Genomic DNA, 24,524 nt, shown 5'->3' with positions numbered 1-24,524 from the left:
TGATAGGCGGATGACCTATACTGTTTAATGCCTAGCTGATCCATTACTTGTTGAAAAATTCCAGACATAAAGTTGGAGCCTTGATCGGACTGGACACATTTAGGGAGGCCAAATAAAGTGAAAAATTTGACTAAAGCTCTCACTATAGTCTTTGTCTTTATATTTCTCAGTGGTATGGCTTCGGGGAACCGAGTTGATGTACACATAATTGTCAACATGTACTCATTTCCTGATCTTGTTTTTGGTAGGGGCCCAACACAGTCTATTAGTATCCTACTAAATGGTTCTTGAAATGCAGGAATTGGCTGTAAAGGGGCCTTTGGAATGGTCTGATTTGGCTTTCCTACCATTTGACATGTGTGACAAGTTTTACAGAAATGTGCTACATCCTGCCTGAGATTAGGCCAATAAAAGTGACTGAGAATTTTATGATAAGTTTTCCTGACTCCTAAGTGACCAGCCCAGGGGGTTTCATGGGCCAGGCGCAATATTCAGCACGATAGGGCTTTGGAACCACAATTTGATGTTTTAAAGCCCAATCGTCATCAACCAAAACATCTGGAGGTCTCCATTTACGCATGAGAATACCAGATTTTGTATAATAGGAAACAGAGCTATCTGAAGTTTTACCTTCATCATCTACCCTGTCAAACAAAGACAAAATATCTGGGTCTTTGTGTTGTTCTGCAATGAGATTTGATCTAGAAAATGTCTGACTTTGGTCAGCAGAAGTTTTACTGGAAGTTTCAAATCCACGAGGGATAACGGAATGATCCGTGTCAAACACCTGACTGAGAAAGGTGTCATTTAAGTCAACATCTGTGACATTATTTTTGAGAGTATTTTGATTCTCGGAAGTTTTCTTTGACATGGCTCGAGTAATGGCACATGAAGGAAATAAATCGGGTATCTCTTGTTCAATTGGCTCTGGATCCTGATCTAAACTAGGATTATCAGTCACAAGTGGATTAGTGATGACCTTGTCCCCAGCAAGGTCGTTTCCAAGAAGAAGGTGAATCCCTTCAAAAGGCAAAAAAGGCCTAATACCTAAAGCCACAGGTCCAGAAACAAAGTCCGAAGACAAATAGACATTATGGAGAGGAACAGGAATGTAGTCATTACAATCTACCCCCTTAATAAGAACTTTAGAACCTGAAAATGACTTTTCAGAAAACGGCAGGGTATCTGCCAACAAAAGAGACTGGGAAGCCCGGTATCTCTTAAAATTTTGACAGGGGTAGCGGAAGAGAAAATCACTAGAAAGTGATATAAACCATCATGAATAAATGGTTCGAAAATACCCATAATGCTATCTTGAGAAGAATTGACCTTGACCTCATTAATTGGGGATGAGAGGGGTTTAACCTCAGAAAATGTGTTGCACACATTATTAGACTCTAATCGAGTTGATGAAGAAATAAAGCCGGTGGGCTTAGATCCACTTTGACCACTTTGACCTTCACGTTTTCTTTTCAATTTGAAACAATCTGACATTAAATGGCCGTCTTTCTTACAATAATTACAAGAAAGTGTACCGAACTGTTTGTCAGAAGGAGATTGAGACTTGGGATCTGATGATGTGGAGTGTTACTTGAATTTGTGAACTGTTGTCATTTGATTTTCTACTGTCCTTTGAGAAATTCTTGGATGAAAAGGAGGAGTTAAATTTACCTGCATTGTTTCTGTATGAAAAGGACTGGGATGGTTTGCTGAGAAATGAAGATTTGTGGGTCAATGAATAATCATCGGCCAAACGTGCAGCAACCTCTAATGTATCTGCCTTTTTTTCATTGATAAACGTCTTGATGTCACTCCGGATGCACCTTTTAAATTCCTCAATCAAAACAAGTTGTCGTAATTTGTCATAATTCTGACTGACCTTTTCCGAAGAACACCAACGATCAAACAGTTGTTCTTTTGTTCGAGCAAATTCAACATAAGTTTGATCCTTCACCTTCTCACAATCCCTAAATTTCTGACGGTAAGCTTCAGGCACCAACTCATAGCCCTTGAGAATTAATTCCTTCACAGAATCATAATCTGAAGCCTGCTCTACTGACAACTGAATGTAAATTTCTCTGGCTTTACCCACCAAAGCACTCTGCAAAAGCATAGACCAGGACTCCTTAGGCCAATTCAGACTCTGAGCAATTTCTCAAAATGGAGGAAATATTTATCAACATCCTTTTCTTGGAAAGGGGGAACTAACCTGAAATGCTTAGTGATGTCAAACTTGTCTGAAGGGAAGAATTTTCCTGACTGTCCAAGCTCTAAACGTCTCATTTCAACTGTAGTCGATGTTCTTCCAATTCTCTCTCCTTTTCTCTCTGTCTTTCTTCCATTTGTAATTCTTTGTCTTTCATTTGTAATTTTTCCTTTTCTAATTCCAATTTCTTAAGCTCCAAATCTGCCTGTATTTCTAATTCTAATTTTTTGAGTTCGAAGGAAGACTCAGGCTCATAATCTTTTAAGGCAGACTCTTCAAAATGGCCAGAATTAACTAAATGTTTTGCAATCTTGAACTGAATTTCTCGCTTGCGCATAGATCTTTTGACATCTACTTTAAGGAAATTTGCCAGTGCTATGAGGTTGTCTTTTCTGAGGGAATTAAATGTGTCCTGATCAAGGTCATCCATAAATTCGTCTGGTTTAAATTCCGCCATGATTGGATTTGGCTGAGTTCACAGTGTACAGTAGTTTTGAAAAGGCTGGCAAAATGTTGTCAAACGGCTCAAAATATTCGTCTCCCGGACGAGCCCCCAATTTGTTACGTGCAGAGAAAACGAACAAAAGGGTGAACTCAGTAGTTAACGTTTAAACAAAATTTATTACGAAAATAAAACTTATTGCTAAGTTAGGGATAGGATACAAGCTTTAAAGTGTGCAGACTACTTATCTCAGCTGGGACGGCAAAGCTCCAGTCTCAGAGTTGTAACAGTCAGTCGGATGAATGAACAGTCCTTTGGCTTGCAGGCTTGAATTTGCACAAAGTCCACAGTATAAATCCAGCGTTGGCAGTGAAGGTCTTGAAAAGTCTTGAGAATGACTACTGCTGGAGTTTAGTAACACACAAGAGACACGATCCCAAAAGTCTGACTGGAAGCTGTGCACGTCCCTTTTATAAAGGCATATAAGAACAATCTAGAACTTTTATTGACATGCTAATTACTGTTCTAAAATTATCTCCCTTACACAACTAATCAACTTTCCAGAACATTCCAAACATGACTAATTGAATTCAAGGTTGTGAGGTCATCAAGGGCAGTGACCTTGAGAATGTTCTAGACTAATTGAACTCAGGTCATGATGAGTGTGGGGGAAATGACCTACATAACAACAGATCAGCATGCCACACATTACAGAGTATCAGCTACAGCCTACATTTTATGTTCTGTTTTTAGGTATCGTGTTTGTGATTGTATTTAATTTCTACATTGCATATTTTTGTGAAATTGCCTGCTACCCAGCAAACAGCTACTCTGATGTGCCTGTCCAACCTCTGGGTTTTCTTCAATACAATATTTCATATTTTTAGTTCTACATTAAAGTGGCACTCCCACTTGGTAACATTTTTAAAACACATTGCTTTAATGCCAACGGTTGATATTTGACGTGGCAAGTTTGCGCGGATCACAAGATATCAATAAAAATAGAGTCAATGACACTTTGCTCACATTTGCTTACAAGTGGCAAGCCAGAATGAGTGTATACACGATATTAACATGCTTCTATGTACCTTAGCTTGTGATATTCATAGTCAAGTGCATTTGAACAAATTTTGATACACCATCCATTGAAGTATGGAATGGTTGGCAACTTGCAACTGTTGATCACATACACTTACACAATACCATGCAACCTAGTACATCATAACTAGTGATAAAATCAGCCATACCAAACTGAACGTGTCCCTTATAATACTATAACACATAAAATTAAAGTAGACAATATTTGATCTCTTTACGGTCTATGGTTGCACAATCGAAGACTAAGGTAAGATGTAATAATGGGCAGCTGCCAAACGTACATGATAATAGTATGTCCCAAACTGCCACCAAGTTAAACAAGCACTGCAGTGACACAGACAAATGAGGAAATTTCCAAACACAAACATATAGCAAGAAGCCTGAAGCATCAGATATGTACATCTGTTTTAAAGCTATTCTAACCACATTGCAAAGCATCAAACCAGGGATTTGTATAGAAGCTATTACTTTACTTACACAGACAAACAATTCCATAAATATACAATATGAAAAGAAAAAAAAAATCCTTTCAAACCAAAGTTGGAACTTTTTTCACACAAAATTGTCATATTTTCATCCAGTTGTAAGAGTTGGTGACTAATAACCTGACCTTGTTGGATTAAGCAGCAAAGTAAAGTTTACTGACTATGTACAGATGACACTTACATTGTCCTGCATCTTGAAAATGAAAGACTGGCTGTTTACAAGATCTGTATACCAGAAATTCTTTTAGATTCACTCATAGCAACTTCCATGCAACACTTTTTGTATAATATGGTATGTTGACTGCTTTGCTATTAGAGACAATCTGACCAATGTTTATTGAGATTTTCAATAAGTTTTCACTTTTGTTGCTCATTAGCATTTTAAAGATCCATTTGCTGTAACTTTGGCCATTGTTTTATTTTGTTTGTTTCTGTATATCACATGCAGTTTCTGGTGTGAATCCCTGAACCATGGAGAAATTCCTAATATTTAGCTTATAAATATACCTTATATGCGTATAATCTGCATTGTTATTGTTTAAATTTTGTATTCAGGTCCGGACTAGAATACATTTATCAACAATAACAATGGTCATTTCACATATGTAGGCTGTGTTGGCAAGCAGGACACCGGGCATTGGTCATGATGATCGGATTATAGTAAAATTCTGTAATTGATACATTGAAACAGAGTAGTGAAAAATAGTAAAGTAATCACTCTCTTATCAATATAACTTGCAGATTAAGAAACATTTTTTTCTTATTCTTTTATCAACACCTACAAGATTCCATTGGATAATAGATAACCATCTAAGCATTCCAAAGCTGACCACATTCAATGTGGAAATTATTCAGTTATGAGTTCCACAAACTTGGTCTACAGAAAGACTTGCAAATGGATGGACATACAGACAGACTGACATACACAGACTGGCTGTGATAACATTGGCTTCTTAGTGTGACCGGGTAAATAATAGTGCAGCAGACATCACTAAAGGTGAACACCAACCTTTATTCAGTGAACATGACATAACAAAAAAAACAACGAATAATTCATGCTGTACACCATGACAGTGTCGACAACAGTAGAGTAATAGACGTATTGCAGTCTGTCATACCAGCTCAACAAATCCAGGCCCGCAAAGACCAGGGATAGGTGATGCTACTCCACGACGGCAGCAAAGGTGTACTGCCGTAACGCTGACGTGGCAAGGTATTTATAGTGAAAGCTGTTGCATTGTGGGCGAAGCATTAAACGAGACATAACACGTGAAAAGACGTGATGATATCAAAAATAATAACATTATCAGAAAGTTACAACTAATAGTTATCTAAGGTATTTTTTCTAGAATTATAATAGCATTTTGCAATCACAATACTTTTCATCAAAAGAGCGCCCTCAAGAGGTAAGTATAGGGCATGAAAGGTTTTTTTTCTCACACTAGTGTGCTTTGGCCCATGGACTGTGATAAAGATATAACAAACAGCTGGATTTAATGATAAAATATATATACAGGCAGTCAGGGTGAATATTATACATCAATTTGGTTAGTTTCTTGTCCTCTTTCTACTTATGTGATAATGTTTAAGACAATCAACACGCAAGGCAGTTATGTGTACACAAATACAGGCAAACAGCTACCTTTTCTTGATTTTCATGAACAACAGATAACCTTGACTGAAATGCTTAACATGCAATCAATGTTTATATTTTGCTCATAAACCAGATGCATGGAGAGATTTCAACAGGGGAAAGTGAACATTGTTTTCTTCCAGTGCAACTGGTGCATCCACTTTTGGAATAACTTGTAAAACCAGTATGTAACAATGGCACTTAAATCAACTTAAGAATTTTAATTGTGGTGAACTTGACTATTCCTTTCAATCTTAAACTGAGATACAGTGCATTGTGAAATGTGTGCACAAAGACATGGAGGTGGACCATTTGATATTCTGGCGGTACTAACAGACATACTGTACATACATTATTTTACATACATACATACATACACACAGACGACATGTAAATGAGATGCAAATGAAATGATTCACCTTATACGATAATCTCTCTTTGGTATACCAAAGGAGAGCTAAAAACATATCCTTAAATAAGTAAAACTTTGAATTCCAGTGGCCCACCTAAATTTAGCTCCAAAACGTTTGGCACTGGGGCCATAGTCAACTAAGCTAGGGAGTATGAGCCTACGCTGATGCTGCTGTGCACCATCGTACCACTGGCATCTGTGATCGGTCATGCCCCATGGGAGAAAGCCGAGTCTTATTGACTCAGCAAAAAAATAGAAAAGTAAAGTTTGCTGAATCCACCAGAATTTGCATAGTTGACTAGTATAGCCACTGGGAAAACTATCGGGAGCGCCTCAGCATTCTTATCTCTTGATAATTGATGCATTGATGGTCTGTGACTCAATTCTGGTTGCACACAGAAAACCCTTTCTACAGGAAAACTGTCTAAATATTTAAACTACATTTGACTTGAAAAAAAAACATTTCATCACAGAAACACCCTGGATAATCGTGGTCGGCACACCTAAGTATTACACATCTTTGCCTTGTAGCGCTAAGACTGTACTGCACAGATAGCCGACTCGAGTCGACAATGCAATACTATACAGTGGCAATGGACATTGACAGGATTTCAACATTTCGAAACTGAACATGGCAAAAACTACCTTGACGCGGTAGGAGATATCAGTGATATAAATCTGAACTGTACATTGTTTTGCATATTACGAAACGGAACAAAGTTTTGCCTGACAGCCTGTCTCACCACTGGCAGAGTGACAAAATATAGTCATCAGAGGCAGCTAATATTTTGCAATTAAAAAACTGATATCTATATAGTATTGATGAGTCACGTGATGCCAGCACTCGAAGCAACACACTGCTAAAGCCGCGCTCTCAATTTTCACCAAATTTTTCGTAGCGTCAGAGTTTTTCTGCTTTGCTGGCACTGCAAGACCTGTGCATTCTTTGGCTAGAACCAACATGATCTATTTTCGAGGACCAACTTTCCTCCCTCTGCAAGGTTTTGAAGATCATTTACCTACTACTGCAGTGGCAAGGGAAATGCCTGGTGCATGAGGAAGACGAAAACAGAGATCTTCAAGATCACCACCTGAAGTCGTGTCAGCGCCAGATTTGAACACACAAAACACGGAAATGAGGACTACAAAATCTGACGGATTTAGAAGTGATACGAAGTTGTAAACAGGTGGTTGGTAAGGATGGAATTCTTGGCGTCCAATTTTTACCGAAGGGAAAACAATGGATAATATATGCAAAGAACGTGAACTCGAAAAGGAAACTCTTGGTTTCTGGACTTGACATTGCTGGTATTCACGTCATTTTGAATTCAGCTGAGCTTGAAACGGACAATAGAATTAGAATACCAATTCATGACATCCCACTCCACGTTCCAGACACTGCTGTTGGTAGCTTTTTAGACTCTTTCTGCGACAGAGAGTTGCCAGTAATCAAATGCACTGTCACTGATCCAGACGATGGTACCAAGTACTTCAACGGCAACAGATACTGTTACGTGCAACCTCTGAAAAGACCAATTCCAAACTTCGTTGAGATGAAGTGTGTCGACTCCAGTGGTATAGAAAAAAGGTACAACATACGAATTTTCTACACGGGACAAGAACGAGAATGCTCTATTTGTAGAGAACATGGGCATAAACCCCCAGAATGCCCGAAAAAATCTCCGCCAGTTTGCTATAAATGTAAAGAAAGTGGTCATCTTGGTAGAGACTGTGAAAAGCAAAAGCAAAAACAATGTTTCAACTGTAACCAGTACGGTCATATTGCAAGGATGTGTCCGAAAATTGGTACAGAGCTGGTAGATCAGTTCATGGAATATATTTCCATGAAAGCTAAGGAAGCAGAAGATTTGATTGAAAAAGCACTAAACAAGAGTATGTCACCTCAGCAATCACGAAAAATGACAGTGCAAGCTGATGTACATCATTCTTTAGGCGCAACCATGTCGGAAACGCCCAAAGACCAACAAAACTCGACGCCGTCCTACAAGACTGCTGCCCAAGATGCAGAGACTAAGTGGCTAACGCGGTCACGGTCGAAAGAGGAACAAAGACAGAGTTTGGAAGAGTCAGATGCAAAAGCAGATCAAGAAGGAGATGCAAATCAGCCAGAAGCAAAGAACCAAAGAAAGGGGCTTCGAAAGTATTTCAGTGTAAGTAACATTATACGGAAAAAATCAAAAACTAGCAATATTAGATCGCCACCGTCTCCGGTCGAGCGAGGACGTGAAAAGAGAAGATGCGAAGCCTGGTCTCCAGACTCGGCTAATTCATATGCCAGTTCTGACTGAGTAGCACTAAAGCTACCTAGAGGAACTTGATTTTCTAAAAGAAAGTGTAAGGTTTTTTTTTGCTTTGCCTTTGTGCTGTCATGAATTCCGTTAAGATTGTCACTTTGAATGTGAGGGGACTACGTGATCCCACCAAGCGCAAAGCTATTTTCAATTGGTCTAAGAAAAACAGATTTGATATAGTATTTTTACAGGAGACATATAGTTCTCACTCGGATGAAAGAATTTGGGAAAAAGAATGGGGAAATTCTGTCATTTGGAGCCATGGCTCCAGACACAGCAGAGGAGTTGCAATTCTACTCGGAAAAAATTTAAATGTTGGTATAAACAAAAAGTACAGAGACGAGAATGGTCGTTTAGCTGCTGTACAACTGAGCATAGAGGAACAAGTGTGTTGGTTTATCAATATTTACGCTCCAAATTTGCCAACCGCAAAGTGTGCATTTTTTAAGTATGTTAATGATATCTGTACTGATTTTGAAATCTTTGGAGAAGATGTGATTTTATCAGGGGATTTCAATGTGCCTTTTGACCTCAGTATTGATAAAGACAAAGGAGGTATACCACTGATCATTGATGAAAACCAGATCGTGAGAAATTTCATTCAAAAGTTGATGTGGAGGAATAATTTTATAGATGCATGGAGGTATTTTAACAAAAGAGAAAAAGGTTTCACATGGCGAAGGACAAAACCGTTTGTTCATTGTCGACTAGATCATCAACTTTTCAGCAATACACTTCTCTCAAGTACTATTGACGTACAAATTGTGCCGTCTGTAAAATCAGATCATCATGCCGTAGTCTTAAACTTTGAGTATCACCACTTCTGAAAGGGGAAAAGGTTATTGGAAATTTAATAACAGCCTTCTTGAAGATTGTACTTACTTAAACAAACTTGCAATTGTTTTAGAAAACTTTAAAGAGAAACACAGCTCGCTTGAGTCCAAACAGATGAAATGGGAAATGTGTAAGTTAGAAATTAAGAAATTTACTATTGAGTACAGTACAAAAAAAGCTTTCCAAAATAAGTGCTCTTTCAAAAAGATAAGTGATAGACTTGTTGAAATTGACAAACTTTTATGTATTTCACCGAGTAATCAATTGTGTGAAGAATATGATAAGTTAAGACACGATCTGGATGAGAAACATATGTACAATGCTAAAGGTTCACAGGTACGTTCTAGAGCCAGATGGATAGAACAGGGTGAAAAAAATACAAAATACTTTCTCGGTTTAGAAAAACGAAATGGAAAAAATAACACTATCAAAAGGCTAAAAATGCAAAATGGTAAATATACAACAAGTCAAAAGGGAATTTTAAGTGAGATAACAAGTTCTAACAAAAGTTTATATTCCAAAACAAGAAGAACAATTTCGTTAGAAATGTTTTTACATGATGTTAATATACCGACTTTAAATGAACAACAAAAGCAGTTATGTGATAGATTAGTAACAGAAACAGAATATGTTAATGCCCTGAAGGGTATGAAAACGAGTAAGTCACCTGGTCATGATGGTTTAACGGTGGAATTTTATACGAAATGTTGGCCAATCATTGGCAATCTACTTGTAGAATGCTACACTGAATGTTTTCAAGAAGGTTCACTCACAATATCTCAGAAAAGAGGAGTAATTACTTTACTACATAAAAAGAGTGAACCAGAATTATTGAAAAACTGGCGTCCTGTAAGTCTCCTTAATATAGACTATAAGATATTAACTCAACTTTTAGCCAATAGATTAAAATTTGTTTTACCATCTGTGATAGACTGTGACCAAGTTGGTTATATGAAAGCAAGACAAGCTGGGGAAGTACTAAGATTGATTCAAGATCTTTATTATTATACTCTGAAAAATAATTCACCAGGAGCAATTTTATATATTGATTTTGAAAAGGCTTTCGATTCAGTTGACTGGGATTATATACATGAGGTATTGAAAATTTTTTATTTTGGAGAAAATTTTCAAAAATGGTTCAATGTCCTGTACAATGGTATTTCTAGTAGTGTAAAAAATAATGGATGGATGACAAATTTTGTAAACTTATATAGAGGTGTTCGACAAGGATGTCCTTTAAGCGCACAACTATTCATACTTTGTGTAGAAACACTAGCGTGTAAAATCAGACAAAGCCCTGAAATAGAAGGTATCGACATTCCATCACTGAATCAACAAAAAGAGGCACGAGTAGCACAGCTAGCAGACGACACAACCATCTTCGTTAAAAATGAAAGGTTCTGTAATGAAAGTTTTAGATACAATGGATCAATTTGAGAGTGTCTCAGGGTTGAAAATAAACAAAGAAAAAAGCGAAGCCGTTTGGATCGGCAGCTTAAGAGATTCACATCCAGATGTGGTAATTTAACCCTTTTCCTGCCGAGCGCCCCTGTCCGTTATCCTGCCAAGTCGGTCAAAACCGGCCCCCCTTTTCCGTGTCTACAGAAGATAGGCTCTCCTGCACGCTTTCCTGCCAGGCATTTGGCGGGAAAATACCGCATTTTCGGGGTACGATTACCGACCATATACGTGTTAGACTTCAAAAATTTTTGCATGCCCGTATAGAGGGGCAACCGCTGATGAGGTTGTGTCCAGAAAATGACGAGGTCACGGGCGTTGTTTGCCCCGGGGGACGTGCACTTTTATGCCCTTTTCTAGCTTACTTTCGCGGAAGTAAAGCTCGTTCGCCGGCACGCACGGCCACACCGGGGAAACGTCACCTCTCTCGTGGGTTAGTAGAAGACCCAGGGGTTAGTGCTATGGGTGCGGTAGCACCCTCAAACCTGTCCTGTTTCCCCTGGGTTGTGTCACTTGGCCACGTACTTTGAACGACTTGGAAGAGTCGCACAGTGCAGTCTGCTTTGACGTAGTGTCAACGACATAGTTCCGCCATTGAAGGAAGGCGTGTACGTAGTTTGGCCAGTTCAGTGAACACTTAGCTCGTTAGTGTTACCGTTTCCTAACAGGTTAGTTGTGCAGTTGTTACTAAGGTGCAGTTTTGTACCACCTTAGCTCTGGACAGTGCAACTGCTCTATGCACTAACCCCAACGACAGATGGTTGGTACAACGTCTACGTCGCACGAGCACAGCCTCCGTTGGGCTGTGCCCCTCCCACGTGATACAACGCACGTTCATCCATTACTATAGCGTCCTTACGGATCTGCCAAAAACGAAAGTGGGGTAAAAACAAAACAAACGAAAATATGCGATCATAGATAGTATTTTAATAGTATTTTTTACATTATGCCGAACAATAAATCTCGGAGTCTGTCTCGATGTCCGAGTGCATGGTCCGTGTTTCAAAAATTACAATCGGGGTGGCAGATCCGTGTTTCAAAAATTATAATAGGGGGAATTGTACTAAATAATCCGTCTAAACAAAACAAACGAAAATATGCGATCCATAGATAGTATTTTATTCGGGAATAATTTACATTATGCTGAATAATAAATCTCAGAGTCTGTCTCGACGTCCGAGTGCATGGTCCGTGTTACAAAGATTACAATCGGGGGATTGTACAAAATAATCCGTGTTTCAATTTACAATCAGCGGGATCGTAAAGCACAAACAAACGGCACAACCGTGCTCAAAATGTGATCATGGTCCGTGTTAAGAATACAGTCAAGCCACTGTTAGGCGAAGCTGTCCCCTGTCCGTTATTTACGTCGGGTTCTCTTGCTGATGGGTGTCGTCGGGGCTGTGTGAGTAGAGGTCTGCACGCCAATGCTCCTCTTACCTCGTAGCATCATGCGATGATGAAAAGCCGCAAAACACTCGCCCTCGTGAAGATGAACCCCGCACAGACTACATCCTTTGGACGTCTCAGACAGTCGTCCGCTCGCAGTGGTCTTACCCTCTCTGCTGCATACTTTACAGCATTTCTGCCGCCCCTCCAAACGGCTGACAACGTGCATCGGCTGATTTTGTGGATTGATGTACGAGGCAAGAGAAACGGTGGCCTCGACCTCTCTCACACTGGGCTGCGATCGCCCACAATAACCGCCAATGAGTTGTTTCCCGACACGCAGATGAAACATCTTATGGGTCAGCTTACTATCAGGGTGTACATGCTTGAAGCATATATATGCATTTACCAGGGCAACATCAATCAGGTAACATGCCAGATATGTCCACCATCTGTGGTTCTTGCGCCCAGTGTGAAAGTACTTGCGCTTCTGGTTGGCTCGGTCGACGCCTCCCATGTACCGGCGATAATTATACAGCGACAGAGGCACTTGTCGCCGCTCGTCTCCCTCCCCCACTGGCACGCACTCCAAGGGTGGATAGACCGTATTCAAGATCAGCACCTGAGCGTTACTATCCTGATAAGCAGTGATGTTAAGACGAGAGTCCGTTCTGGTCGTGGCTTTCATATCCCCAACAGACAGAGGAAGGCGCTTCCTCTTACCCGGCGGAATTAATTGAGGGGGCATGGTGCGACGATTACGGCGGTTAAAACTCCCGACCATGTAGATCCCGGTCTCCATCAGCTCTCTAGCAGTAACGACCGTGCTAAACAGGCTATCACAGAATAGGCTGTGATTATATCCACAGAATAGCTGGACCAGCTCCATCGTAATTCTTTTCACCACACCTCGCTCCTGCCGTCTCCCATCAGTCCGATCCCGAAATTTCACACCTAGGTACGGTGCAAAGTTAGCGATGTATGCAGTGGTGGAGTCGCACAGCTGCCATATCTTGAAACCGTCTCGATCAGGCTTATGCGGTAATCTCTGCTTAAATTTAGAACGGCCCTTAAATCGCACCATGCCCTCGTCGATGGAGATCTCTCTACCCATCTTATAATTATTTACGCACCGGTCAACTATGGGCTCCATCCATGGATTGATTTTATACAGGGGATCCTCCTGACACCGACGTCGGCGGCGTGCCTCATCAGGATCACGACGTGGATCGTTCTCTGGGTCTGCCAGATGAAAGTATCGCATAAGCTGCTGAAAGCGACTGCGGGTAATCACAGTAGAAATACCCTGGTTTCTCAGAAAGGGATCGCTAGACCAATAATCCTCCACTGATGATTTAAGGTCGATACCCATACAGACTAAGACGCCAATGAACGCCTGCACCTCTCGGTAGTCAGCGTTACGCCAGTATTTATCTATTTTCCTAGCGATATATCGCTGGTGGAATTTGGCGTATTTATTAGTCTCGTCCTTGGCCAATCTGATCAGTGTAGCTGGAATAAACTTAAAAAAGTAATCGAGCTCACGGGAGTGGCTGGGCAAGGTGAAAGTCGGTCCTCTCTCATGGTCAAAATCGGTCTCCTCAAATATATTAGCATCGGTAGTCTCCGACATACGCCCAGACAGGAGGGGGGTCGTCCTCCGCCAACACAGCAGCAACGTCATCATCGTCGTCAGAGCTTGCCTCACCTACATACTGCCTGTCATAAAAGTCATCGTCCTCTGCCGCATCCTCGTCAACCTCCGAGTCGGACTCAGCGGTGATATCACCGTCGTCTGGGCGTCTGGGCCTGAACTCGCCCGTAGCGGCATCAAGGATCATATCTGGCTCAAAATCAGGTGGGCTATCCTGATAACGAACCCTCCGCACTATCTTTTTCGGCGGGGACATCGCAGCACACGAAACTATGGCAGGAGCGGGCTGGGCAGCCTCTGCTGATGACGAGGACTCAAGCTCTTACGCACTGGGCACAGGAACCTCTCCTGACGCAGGATGAGGGCTCATGGTGCACGCAACAGGTGGTGTCTCTCCCAGAGCAGCCGGGGGAGAACCAATGGCATCAGCTGTCTCGTTACTCACTGTCTCACTAGCAGCAGCAGACGTAGTCTGTGCAGGTGAAGTATCTCCCACAAGAGCAGATGTAGTCTCTGCAGGTGAAGTAGTCTCTCCCGGAGCAGCCGGGTGAGAACCACTGGCAACCGGTGACCCGTCATCATCCTCATCGGCAGAACGATCGGTCTTACATTTACGCTTACCACTGGGTTTTTCAGCCGGAGATGGCTTCGCCTTACGGGAGCGTTTCTTGCCCGACTTCTTAGAACGTTTACTAGGGACATCACAACGATCGCTACCACTACCGCCCGGAGACTCTGCATCTTTGAGCTTCAGTCGTCTGCTCGCCTTCAGAAAACTTTTGCGGTCCGTCAAGCTCATGTCTGGAACAGTGTCGACAGACTAGCAGGTCCCTCCCTTTTAAAGCCACAGGGAAACAAAGCCCTGGACATGATTGGACGCAGGGGTGTTAATATATGCATCCACCTGTTATTATAATGGACCTACGGCAATCAGTCCACCAACCGGCGCTGACATTCCTACCCGTCATGTAAATTGCCTGTCCGCACCATTTGATATGCTAATAATACTCATTTGCGATGCAAATCCCTCGAGCACTTAGCATAACATAGTCAATGTCATTAGCATCTCAACTTGACATTCCGTCCAGCTGGGTACGTGGCATGCGCACCTGCCACCCAAGGACGTTGGCCCAAGCCATGTTTAGTTCGGGTGGGAAACCCGTCTCTTTAACCTCATGTCCCTTCTAAGTACGCCTGCGCAGGGCGTATTGTCATCCAAGTCGGTGACAAGCCAACCCGACAGATCGCCCATTAAGCAGTAATGGACTGGCCGTCTCGTTCTTGTACGGCAACGAACAGTGCTTCAGCGGCTTGTTTAGGTCATAACCGCGCCTGCAGAGCGGCTTACCCAACTAAGGCGGTCAAAGATGAAGGATGCCAAAATTGTCAACAGCTGTCTCAGCCTCGTCCGTTGGGCAAACATGGCTCCTTCAAATAACATGGCCAGCACGTCTACGTCATCAGCGGTGATGACGACCCGTCATTGACGCCCGAGTGCGTAAAACTCGGAATATACCGACAGGTACCTCTACCTGAGTCGGTCATACTACGGTATAAACCAAACACAGGTCTGCCAACTCCCGTTAGACTCGGCCGTTAGCCGAACTTCACAGGGACAACATAGGCGTAACAAGTCAGTGAACAACGGTTCACGCACCTAACCACAGCCGCCAAGTCGGTGAACAATGGTATCAAATTTTGAGGCCATGTTCGTGAATGGCAAGGGCTGAGGCGGTGTGTTTCGTTGCACGGCATGAACGTCTAGTGCCAAGTGCAGCCGACAACGTCCGACATCTGAGTGGGTAGTCTTTTCGAGAAGGTAACAAGTCGGTTAAAAGCGGTGGTTACCCTTCACAAATGTCGCTCAAGTCCGTTCGGATCAGTTCCATGTCAGGGACTAATCAAGCCGAGTCCGTCAAATCCGTCCGCACTTCCCGTCAATCAGGACCAAGTCCGTGATTTTCGTCTCGCACCATTGGCAAAAAATTGCACCGCCAGCTGAGGCGGTCTTAGGCGGTTGCCTTACAGATTAGCGTTGCCGAGACGGTCAATTTCGGCCGCAATCTATGTAGTGCCTCAGAGCCAAGTTAACCCAAACTCCGCTAGAATACGTCAACGTGCTAACCTGCCAAGTACGCTACTCGTCCCCCCAATAAAAACCAGTCCCCCACCGGGGTGGGGGACTGGCTGGGTAGCTTCCGCACCTTTCCCTGTCGTTGGACTCTCTGTGAACCCATTTCGAGAGCAAACGCCGTTCCTCGCCCAAAACCTGTCCTCGAACGACCCCTAGCGCGAGCAAGGGTTTGCTACACGTAGTTCCGTCGACTAGGCAGGAAAGGGGGTACCAAAAAGTAGCCCGATTTCCACCGCCTTTGCAGGATAACGGCCGTGGCTGCTCAGATTCTAGCTACACCGAATTTCAAGCGGATTTTCACCGACTTGGCAGGAAAAGGGTTAAAGTGGACATCAGAGCCTGTTAAAGTATTGGGTCTTTATATTGAATACAACAAACAAAAGTGTGACCAACTAAATTGGGAGCCAAATAAAAAAGCTCGAAAATACTTTCAATTCATGGAAAATGCGAAATCTCACCCCGCATGGAAAGGTTCTAATTATTAAGAGTTTAGGTTTGTCGAATTTACTGTACTTAGCGTCTATTTTAAGTGTACCTGAAGAGATTGTAAAAACTGTTGATAAACTAATTTATGAATTTCTAGACTGTCAGAAGTATAAAATCAAGAAAGGAGTACTATTGGCACAGATAGAACAGGGAGGTTTAAATGTACCCAGTTTTTATGAATTGTCATTAGCTTCTAAATTTACCTGGTTTTGCAAATATTTTGATCAAAGTAGCGCAAAATGGAAAACAATTTTTTCTTACTTGTTACAAACAGATGCGGAAAATAGCATTCTCAGATCAAGTGTTGATCCAGATTATATACCTTTCAGATTTCAAGAGCGTTGCCACCTTTCTATAGAGATTGCCTTAAAGTTTGGTTTGCTGTCAGACAGAAAAGTACTGAAGCAAGTAATAGACATCTTATGTGGAATTCAATGTACAAAATTTTGTGTCTGTAGAAATGAGTGATTTAAATATTTTTGCTTATGACTCTTTCAGTAACACCATCGGTATTTAAAAAATTTCATCAAGAATGGTTTACAGAATATTAATTAAAGATTTTGTGATAAAGCCAAATGCGATGGAAAGTTGGAGTAGAGAATGTAAATTTCAATTGCAGGAAAAGGAAGTGTGGTTATTAGCCAAAAGGGTTACACAAGAAACTAAGCTTCACAGTTTTCACTGGAAATTTACTATCCGTAGATTACCAAATTGTGTTAAGCTTTTTCACGGGAAGAAAATTGATTCTCCTTTATGTAAACGTTGCCATGTATACGACACTTACCAGCATAGATTTTGGGAATGTATTGTCGCAAAAAATATATGGAGCTTTACGGAGAAAGTAATAAGTAAGATGTTACAAATGCAAGTTGAGTTAAAGTTTGTAGATGTGATCAGAGGATATTATTTCAAATCAAAGAAATTGGAAAATATTGTAAATCTTACTATTATCATAGCCAAATGGTCTATACATAAATACCATGTCTGTAATCTTGAAGAGTCATTTCCTTCTGTAATTGTTATGAGAAACGAGTTGTATCAAAGAGCTCAAGCTCAGAAAATTGAAACCTTGCTTAAAGTCATGTGATTTTTTGGTCACATTGTTGTAGTTTTCAGACATGTATACCTTTTACGAGAAAGAAAATAAATAACAATCAAACAAAAAAAATCTATATAGTATTGGTTAAAAATACAATACAACTGATTGAGAATAATGAAAACGACAAAAACTAAGGAGAAGTTTTAAAGAAGCGACCTAACGGCTGATATAGCTCTGCTGTGTTCATGTTGAGAATAACTATTTTTGGCACATGTTGATGAAGAAGGTGGAAATCTTTGATAGCTCATTTCAGTGGCCACATAAAAGTGGCTAAAATAGCTGCAAAAATACAAAATTGAAGATTTCATCATAATTTGAATATATCACATTGGATCATCCCTAAGAACATGTCAACCAAAGCTATCTGACGAGTAGTTTTTTGAGAATGAAATTTTGACCAAAAATGGCAATAATTGCCCCCCAAAATAAAAATTGCAGATTTCACCATAATTTCGAATATATCATATATTAAAATAATCCTTTGGAACCTGTATACCAAATATCAAAGCTATGACTTGCAGTTTTTGAGAAACAAATTTTTTGACCAAAAATGGCAAAAATTGCCCCCAAAATACAAAATTACAGATTTCATCAAAATTTCAAAATATCACATTTATTTAATCTGTAGGAACCTGCATATCGAATTTCAAAGCTATCAGACCAATACATTTTAAGAAATACATTTTTTATCCAAAAATGGAAAAATTGCCTGAAATAAACAAAATTGCACATTTCATCATTATGTCAATAAATATCATTAAGGTCATCCGTACGAAACTGTATACCAAATTTCAAAGCTATCAGACCAGTACTTTTTGAGAAATATATTTTTTGACCAGAAATGGCAAAAATTGCCCCAAAAATACAAAATTGTAGATTTCATCATAATTTTAATAAATATCATTCAGTTCATCTATAGGAAGCTGTATACCAAATTTCAAAGCTATCAGATGAGTAGTTTTGGAAATACACATTTTTTGACCAAAAGTGGCAAAAATTGCCCCAAAAATTCAAAATTGCAGATTTCATTAGATATTCAATATACATTACTTAGTTCATCTGTAGAAACCTGTATAGTGTATACCAAATTTCAAAGCTATCAGACCTGTACTTTTTGAGAAAAATATTTTTTGACCAAAAATGGCAAAAATTGCCCCAAAAATACAAAATTGTAGATTTCATCATAATTTTAATAAATATCATTCAGTTCATCTGTAGGAACCTGTATACCAAATTTCAAAGCTATCAGATGAGTAGTTTTGGAAATATACATTTTTTGACCAAAAATGGCAAAAATTGCCCCAAAAATACAAAATTGTAGATTTCATCATAATTTCAATAAATGTTCAGTTCATCTATAGGAACCTGTATACCAAATTGCAAAGCTATCAGATGAGTAGTTTTGGAAATACACATTTTTTGACCGAAAATGGCAAAAAATGCCCCTAAAATTCATAATTGCAGATTTCATCATAATTTCAATAAATATCATTCAGTTCATCTATAGGAACCTGTATACTGAATTTCAAAGCTATCAGATGTGTAGTTTTGGAAATACACATTTTTGACCAAAAATGGCAAAAATTGCCCCAATAATACAGAATTACAGATTTCATCAGAAACTCAATTACTTAGTTCATCTATAGGAACCTGTATATCAAATTTCAAAGCTATCAGACCAGTACTTTTTGAGGAACACATTTTTTTGACCAACAATGGAAAAATTGAAATAGATCATCCCTAGGGACCTACCGGTACGTACCAAATATCAAAGCTGTCTGACTGGTAGTTTTGAAGAAGAAGATTTTTAAAGATTTTTTACCAAAAACAACAAAGAAGCTGTTGAAAACATAAATACTGTAAACTTGATTTTTTGGACTACAGATGCTATAATAGACCAAGCCAAGTGGATGAAAATACGTCATGTTTTGGCTCAATACCACTTTTTACTGACTTGAAGTGATACTGTCTGGCAGGAAAAGGGATATTAATTTAAAACCATAGTGAAGGAAATTAAACAGCCTTGCACAATTTTTGGGTTAAGCTATTCATAACAATACTGACATTGTCTCAATTAATTGGTTTTCACTTTGAAGGGCTGAAATAACAATTTAAAACTCAACTTGTAATAATATGAAGGCTGAAATTATTTCCTTTAAGGGGGCACTGCACCCAACACAATGTATTTCGCTCAAAAATCACTTTTTTGCAAATATTCATTCAATGTTTATTAATTTAACCCAAGATTAAAATATTGTTTGGGTTACCTTGTAGCTTGTCAAGAAAAATATGAGCTAAAAATAATCACAATCATACCAATCCATAATCTAATAACACTAGGTCAGAATTCGTATAGTTGTAAACATAGACACAAAACAGCACAGAACAGACAGTAAATAGACGGTATTGTGCACACACAAAGTCAAATTCATGAAAGAAAGATATATGGACCTCTGGCCAAAAGACCAAAAAGTGATGTCAGGTGTTTCGAAAATAGTAAGCACATCCTGCCCCACATGTGGCACCCGCCATGTATCAATCTATAAGTCAGATAGGCAGTGGTCACTAAGGCCTAATGTCACCGATGCCATCAGTGATCATTTGTCAAAGAGAGAATATTGTATTTATCTACCAGCTTGCAATACCTGCCAAAAAAGCATGTATGTTTACTTTCTTAGGGCTATAATAATGTACAAATAATAAACAGCCACTTCCACTGTACCTTCAAGGTATTTTTTCAGTTTTAACTGAACTATACAGAAAGAAAAAATCTTTAGAAGTTTATAACTTGAAGCCTGTTTTGAAGCTTCTGAAAAATAATGTACTTCTTTGTCATGTTTTTACACTACCTATATCATCCCTCACCAGCATGGCACCATGAAGTTTTCATTACATTGCACTATGCATGTTTTTCTGATGACCTAGGTGGTCTTTTTAATGCTCATGTGCAGAGTAGGTAAACTTTTAATGAACAACTTAGGGTGTCAGCGAGTTCACGATGTGATGCATGCTGAATGCTGAATTTCTCGATGTGAAATTCTGTCCGATTACTTCTTGACAGTAATTTTAGAATGGGAAAATTCACAAACAGAGAGGTTGGTTGCCATGGACAAGTAACTTTTTGCTAATTGACCTGAGAAATAAGGCAGTGTTCATTGAAAATTCAAAGACTGGACCCGTTGACACCAAAGCTTGCTTGTGACCATGCATGCTGTCATCTTTGCATGAAGTCTTTCCACCATGACCCCAGGAATGCCAGTCACTGAACTGAACATTGCATTGTAGAGTATGTTTTAGTAAAAGTACTATTTTTGGTGCTAATTTTCGCTACCTAATTTTATTTTTATAGAGTTGTAAACATTCGTACAAAACAAAAAAAACTTTGTATGTCTTTTTGATTGTACAGACATCATGACACCATAACCTTGTCTTGTGAGGGCAAGGAACTTTGTGGACGTACACTCAACCAGCGTACGGTAATTAACCGATGGTATTGTTTATAAAAAATGATCATGCAATATTGTGAAAAACTTTATCCCAGTTCTCACAATGAAGTAAAATGATTATTATTTGTTATTTAAGTCGATGTTCCCACATCAGAAAATCGATCTTATGGATTTGATTTCTCGGTAATTATTGTTTCACTTGTCCCTTCGGGCAAGTGGCATCGCTGTTTCACTTGCCCGAATGCGACTTTCACTTGCCCCGGGCAATCGGGCAACCCTCAGCATCTTTCCCTGACCCCATAAGCTGGTGACAGTGGAATATTACTGATGAGGTGTGGAAAATTGATTATACTAAAGTTGAAATCATCTCTCTTGTCATATAGCCTTGTACAAAGGTGACCAGTAGAGTCAAATTCAAGTAAAATGTCCAGATATGAAGCAGAAGAGGCCGTTTCTGTAGTTTCTTTAATCTCCAATTTTGGAGGATAAATCATAGCGAGATATAAGTTGCATGAAAAAGAAGTTAATTTATGCAAATGTATGCAAATCACCTGATTTCAAGGCTTCATTTCCTCCCAATGCCAAAATTTACAAAGAATTTAACTCCACTCCAGTGGGATCAAATTTTCTGAAATTTTCACATTTGTTCTTTAAATGCTATATAACAAAACAACTATTTTGTTTGGCAACAAAGTTCTTACATTTTGAATAAGAGGTATTTTAATTTTCCTATTCATGATTTTAATCACTATTTTGAGTGTCAGTCTTTCAATTCTTGCCATTTTCGAATGAGGATAAATAACACAAAATAAAATAGTCATTTTTCCTACATATACACTTTTTTCAAGTGAAATATTACATTTCAGAAAATAGTGTCAAGTTTTTGACTCCGATTAATTTTTATATTAATACCAAAATTGAGATTTGTTACCCAAAATATACACCAGCTTCATCCTTCGAGTTAGCTGTGATATTGCAGTGGTACTTGTGGCATGTATAGAACGTGCTCGGGTCATCGGGGTCATCGCCACAGTCCCGCTGCGAGCCAACGCATGGGCTTTTTTGGCAGTTTACTAAAACACCAACCGGTGTTGTAGATTTAGCTCGCAAAATAATAAAATAGATAAAGCTTGGAATAAATCAAATTATGCGTACTGTATCACTGACTATCTACGACTCATCTTCTACTCCTGCTAACGAACCCGGCTGTGACAACATATATTTTCGACCGTTTATCGGTGAGTCGTCGATGGTTCCTCTCGAATTTGAACTTCTGACCTCTAACTTATTCAGTGCGTTGTACACGCGATCGGGCAAACATCGCAGAAACCATCGACGGCTCACTGGAAAATGGTCGAAAATACATGTTCTTGTCGTCAAGGAAGTTAGCAGGCATACAGAATGAGTCTCAGATAGTCAATGATAAAGATGATACAAGTTTATTTATTCGAAGGCTAATATAGTTCATTATTTAAAATTTTGCGAGCTAAATCTACGACACCGGTCGGTGTTGTAGTAAACTGCCAACGAAGCCCATAGTTTGGCTCACAGCGGGACTGTGGCGATGACCCCAATGACCCAAGCGCGTTCGATACACGCCACAAGTACCGCTAGGATATCACTAAACTATTGGTAACTGGTCATTTTGGCACCAAGTCGTTTCGGCACCGCAACTTCCGGCCCCAAGTCACTGCGGCACCGCAACCCAAGACATTTCAGCATCCTTGTTTCTATTTTTTTTTAAACTATTTAGTAATTGACTGATCTGACATATTCACAAACGTGACCTTTGCATTCTGACCAGTACTTTTATGTACATTTTGTGTGACTTTTGCCATACTGTTTCGTCTCTGCTTTCAAACTTTTGCTGTGTCGTGGGCTATCGATATCGATAAACTTGGGTCACAGATTTGAAAATGATGTGAAGTTTTTTCTTACGGTCTCTTTCCTTGTTCTCACAAAGATTAAAGCATGTACGTGAATGTTAGTTGAAACTATACTTTTTAGTGCCTAGATTTGCAACATTACGCTCCAGCACTAGTTCCCACAGGTAGCCTTCAGCGGTGCCAAAACGTCTTGGGTCGCAGTGCCGAAACAACTTGGGGCCTGAAATTGGAAGGCCGAAACGTCTTGGGCCGAAACGACTTGGTGCCGAAACGTCCAGAAACCAAACTGAAAAATATTGTTTGATATTTTAAAGAAATACGCCCGAAGGGCACGCAAAAAATGTTCAACATACAGATATCTCAGATATATATATGTCTGATATATTTAAGTTTTGCACTAGGATGGGGCTCTGAAAAATATATCTTATTATAATTAAAGTTACGCGCCCGTCGAAAAATGCAACTGAATAATGAAATTTGTGGCTGGCACCATGCATTTTACGCAAGTATGAGCCGTGTCGAAATTCAAAAACACACTGACCCCCCTCCCCCCACTATTGGGTATTTCAAAAACATGGTGACCTCCCCCCATCACCAAAGTCAAAAACAGGGTGACACCCCCCCCCCCCCGGCCGAAGAAACTGACCAGTCCCTTAGCTCTGCATGGCTGTGTGCATGGAGGTAGTAGCTGTGTGTTACCGGCGTTATACGGCCTCCTAGCTGCAGTACAGTAGCTCGAGGTTTTGCCTGGGTATTTGGGTCGGACGGCAATTGCCGTCCGACCCAAATACCCAGGCAAAACCTCGAGCTACTGTACTGCTAACTGCCTCCAACCACAGCCGTATAACGCCGGTAACACACAGCCCTGCCATGCAGAGCTACCACCCACTGAAATTTTGTCTGTCATCCCTTCTTGTTATCAATAACCCTACAAAGGGTCAAAAGACACACTGGAAACATGTTAACTTGTCTACAACTGATATGACTCAGACGAGTACTTGAAAGTAATGTACCTGGGTAAGCGTTCAGCAAGACTTGTTCCAAGCCCTCTCTGTCTTTTACTTCGACAAGTTTCTCCAGTGGTGTTCCGTAAGGAGTACTTTCTACTGCAGTGAATCCAGCTGCCTTAGCTGCACTGTATCTCGCTGGAAAATCACCATGTTCTGTGAACATAAAGTTCAAATTTGCCGCAAACTTCATTTCTTTCGGTTACAGCTGAACAACGTCCTCAATGTACTAACGTAAAGGGGGCGTCATCCTCACCCTCATTGACCTTTTCCAGCTGACGCAGGCGGCGGCGGCAGTTATCCCATAACGCACCGCGGCAAAATGGCAGCACTGCGAGAGTAAACACGCTGGAAGACACCAGTTTTTCGGAGTTTTAAAGGTGCCGGTTACAGTCAACTCGCACCTTTTCCAACCTGCCCAGAACCAACTCGCCCGATTCCAACTCGCCCAATACCAACTTGCCCGATTCCAACTTGTCCGATGCCAACTCGCCCGTTGTTTGAGATGTAGTTGTAGACACAGGTCCGTGGAGTTGCCGTGTA

General features: G+C 40.2%; 1 protein-coding gene across 1 annotated transcript in view; it reads right to left on the bottom strand.

Moving 5' to 3' along the window:
- The window catches only part of LOC139124770 (putative hydroxypyruvate isomerase), a 131,626-nt gene extending 107,102 nt beyond the window's left edge, over positions 1-24,524 (bottom strand). Inside the window, exon 1 of the mRNA XM_070690880.1 lies at positions 23,988-24,524. Coding sequence (XP_070546981.1) covers positions 23,988-24,174 — 187 coding nt within the window. The 5' untranslated portion in view covers positions 24,175-24,524. The remainder of the gene's footprint in view (positions 1-23,987) is intronic.

This window comes from Ptychodera flava (assembly GCF_041260155.1).
Source record: "Ptychodera flava strain L36383 chromosome 23 unlocalized genomic scaffold, AS_Pfla_20210202 Scaffold_24__1_contigs__length_23054250_pilon, whole genome shotgun sequence".
Taxonomy (NCBI): Eukaryota; Metazoa; Hemichordata; class Enteropneusta; family Ptychoderidae; genus Ptychodera; species Ptychodera flava.
Note: the sequence above shows the minus strand (reverse complement) of the source record. Positions and strands in the feature narration are given on the sequence as shown.